Source organism: Schizosaccharomyces pombe, assembly GCF_000002945.2.
Source record: "Schizosaccharomyces pombe strain 972h- genome assembly, chromosome: I".
NCBI classification, from domain to species: Eukaryota; Fungi; Ascomycota; class Schizosaccharomycetes; order Schizosaccharomycetales; family Schizosaccharomycetaceae; genus Schizosaccharomyces; species Schizosaccharomyces pombe.
The window spans coordinates 3,226,521-3,242,628 of NC_003424.3; the positions used below are offsets into that span (position 1 = coordinate 3,226,521).

Here is a 16,108-nt window from a genome sequence, read left to right on the forward strand (position 1 = left end):
ACTCAATGAACTGGTTGCAGTAATTTTAATTAAGGCATGTGTAAATAATATGTAAACTATCTGAAGAATGTGAATCTGGCATTTCAAAAATTTAAAAATCCGTTTGTTTATGCGAACTTGACTTTATAGATTAGGAGGAGTATTTTGTAATTTTTTTCCTTTTTTACAATCGTTTGGTATTCATGAAAGAATCGTATATCTCGCCATAGCAATTTATGAAAGGCATTCTGAATGGCAAAAACTGTTGAATATTGAACCGTTTTGTTATTATTATTATTGCTATTTATTTTATTCTCAAAATGGTAAAAAAATAAGAGAGATTGAAGGAAATACTGGTGAGGATAACGTAATGTTTAGAAGCGTTACAGCAAGATGATTGTGTTTCAAGTCAACTTTCCAACTTCAAATATGAGCGCTACAAGTAGAGAAGGAAATAAGACAAAGATAGGAATAGTAGGAGGTAATTTTGGAGAACAACAGTTTCATAAATGATGAGTGAGCATGCTGACGATGATTTTTAGGTGGCATTATTGGAATTTGTACGGCGTTTTACTTAACAGAAGAACAAGAATACAAAAAAGGAGAATTGGACATATTTATATTTGAATCAAAAGAAATAGCAGGAGGTAGCTCCGGCATTGATTCTGCAATCTTGACAAAACTGTGCCAGAATGAAATCATACAGCCACTTTCAACTCTCGCTTTGAAGCTTTATGAAGGATTGGATAAAAAATTTGATGGGAAGAAAAACTGGGAATATAGGACTGCCAATTCTTGGTTTTGTAAGATGAAATGGGACAATACCAATGTTGCCAAAGTTCCCGATACTTTGCAATGGCTTCAACGAGAGCGCATGCAAAAATGTAAGCTCATAAGTGCTACCAAAAAAAAATAATAACTTTATTGTATAAGTCATATAGAGACTAACCATTTAGGTTCTAGTATCGGTTCCGGCAACGATTTTGCAATGATCAATCCAAAATTGTTTTGTCAATTTATGGCAAAAGAAATAGAAAAACGAGGAGTAAAGTTTATATTTGGAAGTGTGAAAGAGGTTAGTAAACACCATATTACATACGTTCCAAAACAAGAAGCTGAAGATACAATAATAAAAGCACAGGTGCATAAAACGCTGGTGAGTGCTGGGCCTTGGACTGGTTATCTATTACCATTTACTGGTATTGCAGGTCTATGCATTCCCATAATTCACCTATCGGTAGGAAATTTTCCCGTTGGCGACAGCATTGTTGTGTGTTGTTTAAATACCATGGGTAATCTAAACATTTGCAAAACAACCGAAATTTTCAGTAAAAACCGGGAGCAGCTTATTTTTATGGGAACTCCAAAATTCCATTTGCTGCCAAAAGATAGTAATCGATGTTTTTTTAATCCTTTTGAAATTATCGAATTGAAAGAAATGACCGATTTGGTGCTCTCGGAGAATACGAAGAGTAACTACTTAGACGCATCTTTTAAGTTCCTTCCTACCAGTAGAATAACAGGTATCCCGATAATATCAACAACCAAGTCTGGTGTATTTGTTGCAGCGGGTCACGCCAACTGGGGGATAACTCAAGCTCCTGCCACGGGTTTATGTATGGCAGAAATGCTCCTTGGCAAGGAAAAAACAAGCATAAACACAGATCCTTTTCACTTAAATCTCGGTGAATGAGGATTTCAAATTATATCCTCTAATTTTTGTTTTAATTGTTTGTCAAAAAAAACGAAGGACTCATTCACTGAAAGGTGAAAATATAGAAGCAGAATGGATGCTTATTCCTTTACCGAAATAGAATATTACAGTGTTGTAAAATTTTCTAATCATATTTATTAAGGTTTTCGTTTTTATCGCATTGGAAAATCGATTTTCTTTTTTTTTGTTTTACAATTTCCATCTCGACTTAGTATACCATTCGTTACCTCTAAGTTGATTGTTACTTGAGAACACTTGCTCGTGTTTTTACAATTCTGCTATACGCCAACAACAGTAAGACACTAACATTCCTCACAAAATGTCTTCTTATCGGGGATCAACTCGACCCAGAAAGAGGACGAGAGAGGGAGAGAATTATGGATTTCGTCCCCATAGAGGAAACTCTCAAGAGCTACTTGCAGCGCGTATAAAAAAGGATATTACCTTTTTGGCGGATCCTCGAGGAAATTCAGTAGCTGCTGATGACATTAATTATGTTGCTATGTCTCTTAGTCGTGAAGCTAATGATCCTGAAACCATTTCAACTATCTTAGATTGCATTCAGACAACGTAAGTGATAATTTATACTGTCCCTTCAGAAAACTAATTTAATCCTTAGTGCATTTATCATTCCAGTCAAAATACCTCATTTGGCTACATTAATTATAAGAGCCTCATTAAGGGTTCCTTTAATCTTAGAAAAAGCAGCTGCGTATTTTTGTTTACAGTATTTTACGAATTTAAACTCCTTTCTTTATTACGAGGCTAAAGTCGATCTACGAATGCTCATTTGCATGTCATTTGCACTTCAACCAGGTACCCTTAAGCCACTATTTTCATTACTGGCTGACGCTATCTCAAAAGAAACCAAACCCAGTGTCTGGGGAGATAATTTCCTGCGCATAATTTTGATAAACCTTCCATATTTCATCGCAGCTAACAACGATCTCGGTAAAAAGGATTTTGCTAATGAGATACTGGATCAATGTGAGATTTACGTTCGTCATAGGAAATCTTCGATAACTCTAAGTAATCCCCTTTCAATACATGACAATCTTTCAGAGGAGGAATTGGACTTACTCTATAAACAACTAATTCTATCTCGGGAAAACGACTTTACTTTTCCTTATATATCTCAACCCTGGAAGTTTTTTGAATCTGATTTCGTTCATATTGTTCCGGTTAGCCCAAGTATTCCTGAATGGACGTTTCAGCCCACTCCTCAGCAAAATGAGCTACCTTCCTTCAAGAGATTTTTTGAGCTTTTTAATAACTTTGAAATTCGCACGACTCCTGACGCTTCCGACGTTGCAGCCAGCATATTTCGTGATATAAGTGTGGATGTTATAAACCATTTGGAATTTAACCGAGTTGAGGCTGCTCAAGTTCTTACAGATTTAGATGTTTATTTTACCTACAAAACTTTTGCTCTTCGTGGTACTCCAGTAAATGAATTACCAAATTTAGATCCATCGGAATCACGTTGGAAAGCAGAAGATATCATAGTTGAAGCTGTTTTGGGTGAGCTTCTTGGTTCACAGAATACTACGTATAAACCTGTCTATTATCATTCGCTTTTGATTGAATGCTGCCGTATCGCTCCTAAAATTTTGGCTCCAACTTTTGGAAGGGTCATTCGGCTAATGTATACCATGTCTTCTGATTTACCTTTACAAACACTTGATCGATTTATTGACTGGTTTTCACATCACCTTAGTAATTTCAACTTTCACTGGAAGTGGAATGAGTGGATTCCTGACGTTGAGCTGGACGATCTTCATCCAAAAAAAGTTTTTATGCGGGAAACTATTACTAGGGAACTTATTTTAAGCTATTACACAAGAATTTCTGACTCACTCCCTGAAGAGTTACGTTGTTTGCTTGGCGAACAACCGTCGGGTCCCAATTTCGTGTACGAAAATGAGACTCATCCGCTATATCAACAGTCAAGTCAAATTATCGAAGCATTGAGATTACATAAACCGTTAGAAGAACTTGACATTATTTTGCAGAGCGAGGAGATTCAAAACTCCGAGACATCTGCTGTCCGATTAGTTATGTCTTGTGCTTATAGCTTGGGTTCGAGATCGTTTTCGCACGCATTGAACGTGTTCGAGAAACATCTTAATACATTGAAACATTTTTCTCGAAAATCATTAGATTCCGAAATAGAGGTTGTTGATGAACTTTTTTCATTTTGGAAATTACAACCGTTCAACGCAGTTATGTGGCTAGATAAAATGCTGAACTACTCTATAATTAGTATTACCTCTATTATTGAGTGGTTGATCAAGCAAGACGTGACTATATGGTCTCGTAGTTATACGTGGTCACTTGTTAACACCACTTTTAATAAATTAGCAGCTAGATTGCGGCGTTCGGTTTCTAACAAAGAAGACTCTTCGCTAATCAATGAAGCGAATGAGGAAAAGGAAATTGTCACGAATTTACTATTGTCAGCTTTGCGCGCCCTTATTTCCGAAAATGCTGAAAATATATGGGTATCTCATTGGCTTAACCTTATGTTAAAATATGTGGAATCAAATTTCCTCTCTGTTAAAAAGGACACGATAGAAGAAGCAAACGAGCCTGTTCAAGAAAATACCAGTGAGGAACAGGAAGACACAAAAATGCAACCCGTCGACGCAGTAGATGAGCAGCCATCAGAAAATAATCAAACAGCAGCTGATGCAACTAATGAGGAAAAATAAAGAAAGTAGTCTATAACAAAAATGAAGAAAGTGTTGTTTTGATATCAAAAAGATTAAACTGAAGAACTCGACTGGTAATCACGACGTTGTCAATCTGCTACAACGTTTGAACGTGGATATAGCTTATATTAAATATTTAATTATAACGTCCCATTTTCATAAGCACTTGTAGGACGCTGCTGCACTTCACAGTTAAGTTACTAGAAACGAAGATTTCAATTTTATAGGTAACAGGGTTATCAGATCTATCAGAGGTAACGGATATCTAAAGATAAGATATTTTACGATCGACTTGTCGGTTCTAGTTTTGCGTAGTGTCATACTATGTGAGCGAATGGATAAGCGAAATGTTCACTCACATCTCCGATATCAGAAGTGACTAAATCTTTTCTCAGTTTAACGAAAGGATTGCTAAAATGTAACAAAATCACTACTGCCATCAGTAACTTACACTTAACCAACCACTTTGTGCTATTGTAAGAAGTAGTGAGGAACAGAGGCAGTTTGGTGGATAGAACTAGGATTTAAGGGACATTTGCACAGCTACTCCTTCTCAACTTAGCTTCGTCGAATATTTCATTTACTTTAAAGGATAAAAAAACTGACACAATATGTTGGAAGTACGTGCTGCCGTAAAGGCACCTTTCAAGTTGGCTGCCGCAGGCCGTGGTTTCATGAATATGCGTATGGCTTCAAGCAAATCTTTTCAAAAGATCACTGTTAAAAACCCAGTCGTTGAAATGGATGGTGATGAGATGACGAGAGTGATTTGGAAGATCATTCGTGAAAAGTTGGTTCTCCCATATATGGACATTAAATTGGATTATTATGACCTTGGAATCGAAGCTCGCGATAAGACAAACGACCAAATTACTGTGGATGCAGCCAAAGCTATCCTCAAAAATGATGTCGGTATCAAATGTGCCACCATTACTCCTGATGAGGCTCGTGTGAAAGAGTATAACCTCAAGAAGATGTGGAAGTCTCCCAATGGTACCATTCGTAACATTTTGAATGGTACAGTATTTCGGGAGCCCATTTTAATCAAAAACATTCCCAAGTATATTCCTGGATGGACGAACCCTATTTGTATCGGGCGTCATGCCTTTGGAGATCAATACAAGTCAACGGACTTGGTAGCTTCAGGCCCCGGTAAGTTGGAACTTTCATTCACCCCTAAAGGTAATCCTTCTGCTAAAGAAACATACAATGTTTACGAGTTCAACGGTAGTGGTGTAGCTATGTCTATGTACAACACTGACGACTCTATTCGTGGATTTGCTCACAGTTCTTTCCAAATGGCTTTGCAAAAGAAAATGCCACTTTATCTTTCCACTAAGAATACAATTTTGAAAAAATATGATGGTAGATTTAAGGATACATTCCAAGAAGTATATGAATCTGATTACAAGCAAAAGTTTGAGGAACTAGGTTTATGGTATCAACATCGTCTAATTGATGACATGGTAGCCCAAGCTATTAAGTCCAATGGTGGTTTTGTTTGGGCATGCAAAAATTACGATGGTGATGTTATGTCGGATGTGGTTGCCCAAGCTTATGGATCCTTAGGCCTAATGACTTCTGTCCTCATTCATCCCAACGGTCGCACTTTTGAGAGTGAGGCTGCTCATGGTACTGTACAGCGTCACTACATGCAATACTTGAAAGGTAAGAAGACTTCAACCAACAGTATTGCCTCTATCTTTGCCTGGACTCGTGGTCTTGCCCATCGTGGTCGTTTAGATGGCAACGAACGTTTAGTTAAGTTTGCCAACGCCCTCGAGCATGCTTGTGTTCGATGCGTTGAGAAGGGTATTATGACAAAGGATCTTTACCTTCTCAGCAAGTCTCCCAATGGTTATGTTGATACATTCGAGTTTTTGGATGCCGTCAAGTCCGAGCTCGATTCGGAATTGGTCAACATTGCCTAATTTTAGTGTTAGACCTGTTGATTAGTGAGTCTTTGAAGTTTAAGTTCTGGATTATTCAATCATGTTTTTACTAGGATACTTTTTGTTAAAACAATTATTTTGAAGTGTGTGCATTTATATTATTTTACAATTAACAGTGGAGTGTAGGAAGTCATTTCTATTAATCATGAAATTTTGTAAATTTTTTATGCATATTCAGACCATGACACTATTATCTAATTTTTTTCAATTTTTTCCCCTTAAACGTAAAGGAAAAAGCTGAATGATTATTCATTTATTCATTGAAATCTTTCGGATTTCTTGCCGTTTATTGACTACAAATGTATCTTGATTCTTTAAAGCTTTGCTTCAAACCCACTTAAACATATTTATCTAGCAATTGATTGAGCCATAACAATTTAGGTAAAGGTCTAATATTAAAATTCAACAACTGAGCTAATAAACTAAACAATTGATGGACGTAAACCCCAACTACATTAAATGTATATCACTATGGAAATGCTTTCTATTATGTTCGAATACAATGAAGTTGTAACAAATATCATTTTAAAAACTGCTACTACTTAATTACTTGTAATTTCTGTTAAACTGATAAATAAAGTAAGCCTTTGTTCTTAGCTCCAAATGTTTTACGCAGCCAAATCTTACGCGCTGCAGTGTGGCTGTGAGCGTTTGGAAAAAACTTAACGTAGCATTCATAATGCTAGTTAAGACACTATAATGTGTTGGATGCCAGAGGAAGCATGCTAGCCATGCAATACACACTAACCAAAACAAAACACTGGCCATCATCAGTCTTTTGCTAGCACAAACGATGGTGTCAGACATGCTTGGCGGAAATAAGAGATGGATTTTATTTGGACTCTTATCGTTTCTATTGAACTGCGTACTTGTCTCGTGTAGTGTTGAAGACATTGAGAAAGCAGCGAATGATTCGTTTTTATGGGGTCCGTATAGGCCAAATTTATATGTTGGAATTCGTCCTAAGATTCCTGATTCGTTAATGACAGGACTTATGTGGTCCAATGTTGATGACTATGCTAGATTCTCAAGTATGTCGCGTTTGCAGCTGGACATACATATAGGTATTAACATTATTTAGAAATGAGACACAGTGCCGAACATGGAGATGATATTGGTGCCTTTGGATGGAAGCATTACGATGTTCGTCGGGGAGGACAGCAAGTGATCGATGATTTTCTCATGGGTATCAAACTTGAAACTGATTTTGTCAAGTTACCCGAAGGAAATTGGGCTCTTCGTGTGCACGGTATTCCTCTTCCTGGAGCACCAACTGACCTTACTACTTCTCTGTTTTTTTACGCGTATGTTGAGGGCGAGGGTAAAGTTGGTACCAAGGTTAACCATGCCAATCACGTATATATGGAAGGAAAAACCCCCGACCTCGGAAAGTTTCGTATACAGACGTTTAATCGTCTAGGTGAGCATCCTGTATCTCCTGCGTCTGTAGATTTGGAATCCATGGTTATGGACAAAGATTTTTTCGCTGGATTCAATGTAAAAAAGGAGGGAGCATGGCGAACTTCTGAGCTTATCCTGTACTTATTGGACACTAAAATGAAAGTGATTAGTGACAAGGAAGGATATGAATCCCTGAAAGATCTTCCTCCTGCATACAGTACTTTAACTTTACCCAACCTTCCTTCAGAAGAAGGCTTGCAATTCATCCAAAAGGTATTTAAAGGCGAGTTCATGTTCGATATCGTTTTTAATTACGCTTCTTCCAAAAAAATTTCTGAAGAAATGATTTCACAAGCTATTGATAAGAATCTCCAAGAATTTGAAGAAAAGTTTCAAGCTACCTTCCCTTTGAAGGCTCCATATGATACAGAAAAGGCTCATCAAATATTTGCTCACACCGCTTTCTCAAATCTTTTTGGTAACGTTGGATTCTTTACTGGTGATTCAATCGTTAGTAAAAACCCCATTGAACTAGACGATGAAGACTACGAGTTCATGCAAGGATTTGAAAGTGCTGCTGGCAAACTTGCCGAAGGTACTGCGTTTCATGACATTGAAAGAAGTTTATTTACCATTGTTCCTAGTCGACCTCATTTCCCACGTGGTTTCTATTGGGATGAAGGATTTCATCTTTTACCCGTAGGACTTTGGGATAACGATTTTAGTCTTGAGATCCTCAAAAGCTGGTTTTCATTGGTGAACGAAGATGGGTGGGTAGGCCGTGAACAAATCCTTGGTGAAGAAGCTCGAAGCAAGGTTCCCGATGAGTTTCAAACTCAGTATCCCGATATTGCTAATCCACCCACTCTGATCTTGGCCTTAAAAGGATATATTGAAAGACTTCAGGAACAACAAGGAAAACTTAATAATCGTTTTAGTGGTGAAGGTGAAGACTATTCCTTGGATGATCTTGAATACCTTCGTTCTGTCTCCATTTCTAACCCTGAAAAGTCTGTACAGTTTCTTCGTGATCTTTTTCCTCTTCTTCTTCGTCACTATGAGTGGTTCCGTGAAACACAAAAAGGAGATTTCGAAACCTGGGAACGGGAATGCTTTTCTCAAGTTGAAGGCTATCGCTGGCGTGGACGTACTTATCAGCATTGTCTGGCAAGCGGACTGGATGACTACCCTAGAGCTCAACCCCCTAGTACTGCTGAGCTTCATGTTGATTTACTCAGCTGGATGACTTCATTTACCAGAAGTTTACATTTTGTCGCTGAGTTTTTAGGCGAAACCGAGGAAGCAGAGAAATTGGCTGGCTATGAAAATGCAATGCTTCGAAACCTCGAAGACAATCATTGGGATGAAGAAGTACAGGCTTACTGTGATTCAAGTGTTGATGAATACGATGATCCTATTAATGTGTGTCATAAAGGATATGTTACTCTACTGCCAATGATGCTTGGTTTGCTTCCTGCTGATAGTGGTAGGCTTACTAGCTTGTTGAAACTTATTAGGGACGAAAATGAGTTGTGGTCTCCTTATGGAATCCGAAGCTTAAGTATGAACGATGTTTACTTTGGAACCGGAGAAAACTACTGGCGAGGCCCTATATGGATTAATATGAATTATCTCATCCTTAGTAGTTTATATCAAAATTACATTAATACCCCTGGTCCCAATCAAAATCTTGCAAGGTCGATTTATGAAGAGCTACGTACTAACGTTGTAAATAATGTTTTTGAGAATTGGCGCCAAACCGGTATTTTCTGGGAACAATACGATCCCACCACTGGTAAGGGTCAACGAACCAAGGACTTTACTGGATGGACCAGTCTAGTTGTTAACATTATGTCTGAAAATTATTGAGAATGATAATTATTGGATTATTTTCTTTATGACTTGTTCATATTTTTAAACTTTCGAGAATAGAAAATGAAAAGTGATTATTTTGTAATGCTCATACTATTAGAAAGGTCATATATAAGCCTAAAAATTTTTTTCGTCGCACGCATTGCGAACTGCGTTTCGTATTTAAGAACAATCATCAAAAAAAACAAAAGGAAATAAACATATTAAACGGGAACTTTTAAGAAATTAAGAGAACACTAGAATTGATCGAATTAATGTACTTTCGTTTCAACTTCCTCCATCATTTGGGGAGTGTTCACGCCTTCTTTCGTAGCGGTCGTCTCTTTTTGAATGATAATTGGTGGTACTATGCCTATGGTGCCTAGATAAATGTGTACGGTAAGGTTCGTGACGACGATGAGAGCCATGTCGATGATTGCTTCGTGTTCTTTCTTTTTCCTTTCTTCTATGGCGGTTAGCCGGAGAAGTTGACCTTGATCGGGAGGTACTATGGGCAATGCTTCTGGAATCTTTTTCAGTATTTGTTGAAGAGCGGTTTGCGGCTTTTGACGACGTTAGTGCGAGAGCAGAAGGCTGCGGAAGACCCAAAGCTTCTGCAAGCATCCTTTGCTCTCTTTCTTTAATCTCTAAAATTTCTTTTTTATACTTTTCTTTATCAGAATTTTCCGAATTTATAGCAGACTGGGTGGTTCTACCTTTAGACCACCACTCCAAATCCTTACCCTCAGCCCAACGACCTGAGGCGGCATAAATAGATTGACCCAAATATCTTCCTTTCTGTTTATCATTTCTCACTTCTTCCCATTGGAATTGGGCTTGACCACCACGTGTACCGGCACCAGACGGACCCATGGTTCGAAATAACTAGTTAATTATTGTAACGATAGACGTTAAGCAAGAAGTAAACGGATTCAGACGAAAAATCGCAAAATGTTTGAATTAAAAACTGCGCTACCAGTGTCTGATTGAATTAACTTAATAATAAAAATAATTGAGTGGTAAATAACTGTTTTTGAAATATTGGGTCGTTTAAATCAAAGTTTTTAAGTTGGGGTGGAATATTGATTTTTTTTTTCTTAACAATAGCTCTAAATTTGATTTCAAAGATTAAATAAATATCAAAATTAACCAGTTTAAACAGACTTTTTTACTCCTAGGTTGTAGTCGCGTCTGCGTGCTATTAAAATGTTAATAATTCGTAGTATATCCAATGAAATAACGATGGTTTAAAATTCGCTAAATGGAAAGCAGATAGTACTAACCAAGGCTTTCAATTCAATGAAGAGCCTTTTTTGTTACTCTCGTTCAAAGATATAGAATATTTTTTTTTTTTTAATATAAAGGCTAATTTTTCGTTTTAACATAGTTGCATGCAAAAGAAATTTATTTAGATATTGGTTGGAATGATTTTTCGACGACCAAAAAGTATTCGCATGCTACTTGTATGTAAAAGTTAGGTTGTATTAATCGTAACGACTACACATGAATTTGAAGAAATCTTCTTTCATTCTCTAATTCTGAAAAAAAGTGAATTGAGCAAAATAGTACTCCACGAGTTGCTAATGTGCTCAGGTACTATTCAAAACGATCACTGAACCAAGTGATGAATCTATACTCATTTTGAACAATTTATAGTCTCATGCATCTACTTATAAAATTATTTTTAAAAGTTTTACAGCTTATTTCAATCTTAATATTCTACAATTACTGCTCATGATGATATGTCTAGACCACAGTAGAAAATACTATTTCATTCAAGTTTAGTTTTCCAACTTAAGAGTCAAATGGCATCTACCACAGTAAAGGCGGTCCTTGTGGTTGGCCATGAAGGTGGACGCACCACAGTTGGGACACTCACGACGAAGACGCTTAACGCTTCCATCATCCTCAACCTTGTAGTATTTGAGGACGGCGAGCTCAACCTTCTTGTGCTTGTGCTTGATCTTCTTGGGAGTAGTGTAAGTCTTCTTTTTACGCTTCTTACCACCACCACGAAGACGCAAAACGAGGTGAAGAGTGGACTCCTTTTGGATGTTATAATCAGACAAAGTACGTCCGTCCTCGAGTTGCTTGCCAGCAAAGATCAAACGTTGTTGATCAGGAGGAATTCCTTCCTTATCTTGGATTTTGCTCTTGACATTGTCAATAGTGTCAGAGGATTCAACCTCAAGGGTAATGGTCTTACCCGTAAGGGTTTTTACAAAGATCTGCATCGTCAGCAAAGTATTGCCTCTTCCTCGCGGATGGAGGAAAATATTGATGTTGCATTGTGATATATGGATGCGTGACTGGTTTTAACTCACGTAGGTTAGGGTGTAACGCAAGTTTCTCGTACTGAGAATTAACGTTTGCGTTAATTATATAACACAATTTAACATTTCTCACAATTTTTAAAATCGTAATGCTGAAATGAAAATCCTGATTCCCTTGTATTAATATCGACAGTTTGTCACTAATTGATGTCAATTATATCCTATTGAATGATTCATATATGGTGATTTAGTGTAGTAAAGGCTTGTAAACCTGTGATTTTGTGTTTGCATAAGCTACGACGAGTTTTCGTATTTTTTGGTTCTTTGCAAATAGAAATGAATTATCTTTTCTCTTGCCGACAAAATTTCCTCCAATGACCAGCAATAATAGTTAAAACAATCATTGGTTTCTCTGTTTAAGTCATAGTGATTAATTTGTTGAATTATTATTATCATAATAAATGCTTGCTTGGCAGCATACTACAACCACTGTTTTCCAATGAAATACTTCGCATACTATAGTAATTAAATACAAGTTTTCCCTAGAAATACCAACTTAAACATATGTTGACTAAACATCGGTGCGAGTGAAAGCAAACACTAATTCTTACTCATGTATCCAAGTTGTTTGTCAGGTTTGGGGAAACTAGTTTTACCATTTCAGCCGTTCAACGATACGAACAACTTCATAGTTGTATTTCCATTTCACAAAGATTAATCTGTAGATTTTAGATGATGCAGAGTTATACACAATACTAGGGTGATGAATAAATATACAAAAGACAGATACAAGTTGATAAATTATCAAAATTGTCACAGCATTAGTTCATGTACGATGCTTGAATTTGAATTTATATAAAAGCAAATTAAAAACAATAATATTAGTAAAATTAAAAAATCCCAAAAAAAAACCAAACATAACTCATTATAATGCAATGCGATGCAAGTTGTACAGCTGTCATCATTAGTGCTGTCTGCGATCTACGCCGCCAACACATATATTTCTCTGCTTATGCCGATTTAAGGCATCAAGTCGGTTAAATCTCTTTAAGCATTCACATACATATGGCCTGCCATTTTCGTGAATCCTCAGATGACGCTTAAGATCGTGGTGACGAACAAAGCCAGCTTTGCATAAGTCACAGCGATACGGACGGTCGCTCAGATGTGTTTGAATATGCGATTCAACATTATATTTGCGAGCAATACGTTTATTGCACCCGTTGTACAAACAGACGTACTTTCCATCTGCTTCAGGGCCGCAATATAAGCTAGCCATTGTCTCCGGAGGAATTCTACAAATCCTAGTTGATTGCTTGCGAGTTTTGCATCTATGATCGTATGAAATTCTGACCGGAGGTTTGGAATCATGCTCGGTGACTTGAGGAGTAATTGATAAATCAGCAGATTCAATTTTTGGAGCTAATTGTTCTTCTTCCTTGACAGTGATACAAGGTTCAGGTTTCTTGGTAACTATGCAAGATTCATAAGGTGCACTTAATGCAAACTGCTGTGTCAAAGTGTTGTTGATATTTGCGTTCGATATGTCAAGTCCATGATCGCAAACGGATGAGAATTTTTCAAATTCAGAAACGTATTCAGCAGGTGATGATAACTTTGCAAACGCTTTCTGGTTGTCAGTATGCCTGCATACATCCAAATGGGAAAACGAAGAATCTAGAGCAAAGGAGGGCTTTTGAGGCGAAGTGGGCTCTAGCTTTACAAGTTGGGCAAATGGGGATACAGGGGAGATATTAGGTGCAGTCTCTGGACTCGATAAGTCTACAGGATGTGCCGGACTTGGTTGGGATATTTGAAAGTTCAATTCTTCAAATGAAGGCGCACCGTTTATCTCATCTAATCCAGGGGGAGAGGATGGGAGGAACATAAACTCATTAAATGATTCCAATTGCGAAGAGCTGGGAAGAACGGAAGAGGCAGGACCCGAGGTTTCAGGTATACTTGAGGAAAGGTAGTCGAAATTTTCGAGGTGATCTTTGTTGGAGCAAGTTTCCGTCTTTATTTCTGGTATGTCAAACTCAGGAAACGAAAGGACTTGTTGTTGAGAGTCCAGCTCATCAATCCAATTTGATGCATCATAACCAATTTCGGAAAAGGCCTGTTGAGAGTTGGTCAAGGAAAATGCGTCATTGTTATTAAAATTTTGCTCGGTATGGATTTGTGATACGCAAGTTAAAGGCGAGGAAGGGGGTGATAAGGAAGCATCAAAGGAGGATGCATACGAGTGAGAGTCGGGGAGCGATATTTGGTTCGATAAAAAGTATGCAGAATTCGCTTCCAACAAAGGGTTAAACGGTGTTTTTAGAACAGAACTATAGTCAAACTGATCTTGAAAGTTCTGAAGATGAGAAGGCGGTGAAGGGATAACAGCTTGATTTAAAGACACCTCATTTTCAAAGGGAGCGAAGGAGGAAAAAGAAGTATGCTTGCTATCGCCAAAAGTTTCATAATCCCTTTGGTACGAATGATTACAAGCTGGACTCTCTTCTTGTCGAAATGATTCAAACGACTTTTGCGAAGAAGATGATAAATATGAAAGCGACATTGTCTTGTTTACTTAGGATAGCGAGTATCTAGTGCAATGCGTAGAGAAATCAAGGAGAGAACGATGAGAGAAATGACTCTTGAAAAGAGTGCTTGATAACTTGAAGTGAGATGAAAGTGTGGCTCAAAGCCAGTCTAACCCAGTAGATGATTGAACTAATCACTCTTCGATTTTTTTTTGTTTGTTACAGCAATGTTTGGTGCGCTGGCTATTTGTTTATATCAAATAGCTACTCCGTTGCTATGACGACAATTGTTGAATTTTATGCTTCACTTTACCGCAAAACAAGTCACTATTTGTTTACATTGCATGGATTACCGAACCATATCACAACAACGCAATACAAGTGTAAACACAGACCCAGGGATTGTTTATTTACCTTTTGTTGCCAAAGGGACAAATCAACTATTTTTTGAATTAAACCAGTAAAAGGTTTGATTGAAAGACACTACCACTAATAAACAGGATAATCACGGCTATGAAAATGTCTACGCTTCAACAACTGGATCATGGATGATATTAGAAAACATAGATTAAGTATGACAAGCCAAAAAAAAACGGTAACCAACCTGAAAAAACGACAACGACGTTGAGATCAAAAACCTTAAGGTATTAGTATTAGTATAGAGCTAGCAAGAGAAAAAATGCCATGGAAAAGTTTTTAAATGCAATGAATAAGTTACTTACAACACTGACAATCAAAAGGGCAATCCGGTGTACCTCCACCTTGGCCAATGTTTAATTCCTCCTCGTCATATACAAGAAACCCTTCCTCGGTACGCTTTCCTAAAACACAAAACGTTAATACAATTACTGATGATAAGGAGAAAAGTGCCGTTGCTAGGTAAGTATTGCATCGTTCGGCAAACATTCCCGTAAACAGAATAGCGAATAAGGTTCAATACCACACAATAGAGCTTAATGATTTGGAGTCTCCACCAACACTAAACATCATTGTGAAATGTATCTCCCTAGAAAAACGTAATCTAGCTCTAGCAGTATATAATAAATAAATAAGTATATAGCACAGTTCGAAGTTTCTCAATCTTTTAGACAATAAATATGAATTTGAGGTCAAAGAATTGACAAACAACGCGGATGCCAAACATGAACGAATGCAATCATTAACCAAGTAGCGAGAACGTATGTAAGGATGAACTATCAAACGGCAAAAAGTGTCTTACTTCCTGAGGCTCCCTTTGGATCTAAAAATAAATCGTCTTGGTTATTAGTAGGTTTTGGACGACTTGGAGTAGATTTTGTCTTGGCTCCTTTCTTAGGGGCTTTCGCCTCCGACTTTGAGTCATTTGACTTTTCATTTGCAGGGTTTGCCTTTTTAGAAGCAAAAATGTCGTCGATTTCCATCTTTTAAATACTCGTAGAGAGGAGTTTGCCAAGTCAATGGCAATTGTATAATTGAGTAGAGAGACAGTTTGTTGTAGCTTGCAAACTTGCTAGAAATTCTTTTGCGGTACCGTGCTTCATAAAATAAGAATTCTCTAAAATGCTTAAATCTGCATAACGTATTCTCTCGTATTACGGTAAAGAATTTGTAATATTTATAAGAATGATTCTTCAGAAGAAACTTGTACCAGCATTAAGGCATGAGATTGATCGATTCCTTTTTTTTCCTTTGGTTCTTTATTATGTTTAAAATTGTT

The 16,108-nt window shown here is 37.3% G+C and overlaps 8 protein-coding genes and 6 long non-coding RNA genes across 14 annotated transcripts; 7 read left to right on the forward strand and 7 right to left on the reverse strand.

Annotated features, from left to right (window-relative positions):
- Positions 1-16: 16 nt before the first annotated feature.
- Positions 17-1,894, reverse strand: SPOM_SPNCRNA.896. Its single transcript, NR_151282.1, has one exon. It is a non-coding gene; the product is annotated as a non-coding RNA (long non-coding RNA).
- On the forward strand, positions 409-1,672 carry tda3 (FAD-dependent amino acid oxidase; the record flags this gene model as incomplete). The annotated part of the gene is made up of 3 exons (NM_001019527.1): positions 409-460; positions 522-863; positions 936-1,672. The coding sequence occupies 3 exons, from the start codon at positions 409-411 to the stop codon at positions 1,670-1,672; spliced, it is 1,131 nt and encodes a 376-aa protein (NP_594103.1).
- A 95-nt stretch (positions 1,895-1,989) lies between the features above and the next one.
- Positions 1,990-4,878, forward strand: cbc1 (nuclear cap-binding complex large subunit). Its single transcript, NM_001019528.3, has 2 exons — positions 1,990-2,263; positions 2,313-4,878. The coding sequence occupies exons 1-2, from the start codon at positions 2,013-2,015 to the stop codon at positions 4,402-4,404; spliced, it is 2,343 nt and encodes a 780-aa protein (NP_594104.1). The 5' UTR covers positions 1,990-2,012; the 3' UTR covers positions 4,405-4,878.
- On the reverse strand, positions 2,094-4,935 carry SPOM_SPNCRNA.3446. Its single transcript, NR_192811.1, has one exon. It is a non-coding gene; the product is annotated as a non-coding RNA (long non-coding RNA).
- idp1 (isocitrate dehydrogenase Idp1) lies at positions 4,860-6,456 on the forward strand. Its single transcript, NM_001019529.3, has one exon. The coding sequence runs from the start codon at positions 5,016-5,018 to the stop codon at positions 6,333-6,335; it is 1,320 nt and encodes a 439-aa protein (NP_594105.2). The 5' UTR covers positions 4,860-5,015; the 3' UTR covers positions 6,336-6,456.
- Positions 6,457-6,911: 455 nt separating this feature from the next.
- SPOM_SPNCRNA.3447 lies at positions 6,912-8,925 on the reverse strand. Its single transcript, NR_192812.1, has one exon. It is a non-coding gene; the product is annotated as a non-coding RNA (long non-coding RNA).
- Positions 7,102-10,761, forward strand: gls1 (glucosidase I Gls1). Its single transcript, NM_001019530.3, has 2 exons — positions 7,102-7,387; positions 7,438-10,761. Exons 1-2 carry the CDS (start codon positions 7,150-7,152, stop codon positions 9,624-9,626), a joined length of 2,427 nt encoding a protein of 808 aa, NP_594106.1. The 5' UTR covers positions 7,102-7,149; the 3' UTR covers positions 9,627-10,761.
- SPOM_SPAC6G10.10C (uncharacterized protein) lies at positions 9,659-10,803 on the reverse strand. Its single transcript, NM_001019531.3, has one exon. It carries the CDS (start codon positions 10,479-10,481, stop codon positions 9,897-9,899), a length of 585 nt encoding a protein of 194 aa, NP_594107.1. The 5' UTR covers positions 10,482-10,803; the 3' UTR covers positions 9,659-9,896.
- A 172-nt stretch (positions 10,804-10,975) lies between these two features.
- On the forward strand, positions 10,976-11,260 carry SPOM_SPNCRNA.3448. The gene has a single exon (NR_192813.1). It is a non-coding gene; the product is annotated as a non-coding RNA (long non-coding RNA).
- A 114-nt stretch (positions 11,261-11,374) lies between these two features.
- ubi3 (ubiquitin-40S ribosomal protein S31 fusion protein) lies at positions 11,375-11,874 on the reverse strand. The gene has a single exon (NM_001019532.3). The coding sequence runs from the start codon at positions 11,840-11,842 to the stop codon at positions 11,390-11,392; it is 453 nt and encodes a 150-aa protein (NP_594108.1). The 5' UTR covers positions 11,843-11,874; the 3' UTR covers positions 11,375-11,389.
- Positions 11,875-12,005: 131 nt separating this feature from the next.
- Positions 12,006-12,683, forward strand: SPOM_SPNCRNA.3449. Its single transcript, NR_192814.1, has one exon. It is a non-coding gene; the product is annotated as a non-coding RNA (long non-coding RNA).
- Positions 12,684-12,711: 28 nt separating this feature from the next.
- Positions 12,712-14,633, reverse strand: ace2 (DNA-binding transcription factor Ace2). Its single transcript, NM_001019533.3, has one exon. The coding sequence runs from the start codon at positions 14,445-14,447 to the stop codon at positions 12,846-12,848; it is 1,602 nt and encodes a 533-aa protein (NP_594109.1). The 5' UTR covers positions 14,448-14,633; the 3' UTR covers positions 12,712-12,845.
- SPOM_SPNCRNA.897 lies at positions 12,856-15,476 on the forward strand. Its single transcript, NR_151283.1, has one exon. It is a non-coding gene; the product is annotated as a non-coding RNA (long non-coding RNA).
- SPOM_SPAC6G9.01C (uncharacterized protein) lies at positions 14,598-15,877 on the reverse strand. Its single transcript, NM_001019534.3, has 3 exons — positions 15,632-15,877; positions 15,135-15,233; positions 14,598-15,050 (listed from the first exon to the last, which is right to left on the reverse strand). The coding sequence occupies exons 1-3, from the start codon at positions 15,810-15,812 to the stop codon at positions 15,043-15,045; spliced, it is 288 nt and encodes a 95-aa protein (NP_594110.1). The 5' UTR covers positions 15,813-15,877; the 3' UTR covers positions 14,598-15,042.
- Between the last annotated feature and the right edge of the window lie 231 nt (positions 15,878-16,108).

Excerpts from the sequence above, each read along its gene's own strand:
- cbc1 (NM_001019528.3), top strand. The coding sequence starts at position 2,013 with ATGTCTTCTTATCGGGGATCAACTCGACCCAGAAAGAGGACGAGAGAG. Across the intron at positions 2,264-2,312 it reads TTAGATTGCATTCAGACAAC|TGCATTTATCATTCCAGTCA; the intron begins GTAAGTGATAAT and ends TTTAATCCTTAG.
- idp1 (NM_001019529.3), top strand. The coding sequence starts at position 5,016 with ATGTTGGAAGTACGTGCTGCCGTAAAGGCACCTTTCAAGTTGGCTGCC.
- gls1 (NM_001019530.3), top strand. The coding sequence starts at position 7,150 with ATGGTGTCAGACATGCTTGGCGGAAATAAGAGATGGATTTTATTTGGA. Across the intron at positions 7,388-7,437 it reads TGACTATGCTAGATTCTCAA|AAATGAGACACAGTGCCGAA; the intron begins GTATGTCGCGTT and ends AACATTATTTAG.
- SPOM_SPAC6G10.10C (NM_001019531.3), bottom strand. The coding sequence starts at position 10,481 with ATGGGTCCGTCTGGTGCCGGTACACGTGGTGGTCAAGCCCAATTCCAA.
- ubi3 (NM_001019532.3), bottom strand. The coding sequence starts at position 11,842 with ATGCAGATCTTTGTAAAAACCCTTACGGGTAAGACCATTACCCTTGAG.
- ace2 (NM_001019533.3), bottom strand. The coding sequence starts at position 14,447 with ATGTCGCTTTCATATTTATCATCTTCTTCGCAAAAGTCGTTTGAATCA.
- SPOM_SPAC6G9.01C (NM_001019534.3), bottom strand. The coding sequence starts at position 15,812 with ATGGAAATCGACGACATTTTTGCTTCTAAAAAGGCAAACCCTGCAAAT. Across the intron at positions 15,234-15,631 it reads TCCAAAGGGAGCCTCAGGAA|GAAAGCGTACCGAGGAAGGG; the intron begins GTAAGACACTTT and ends TTTGTGTTTTAG.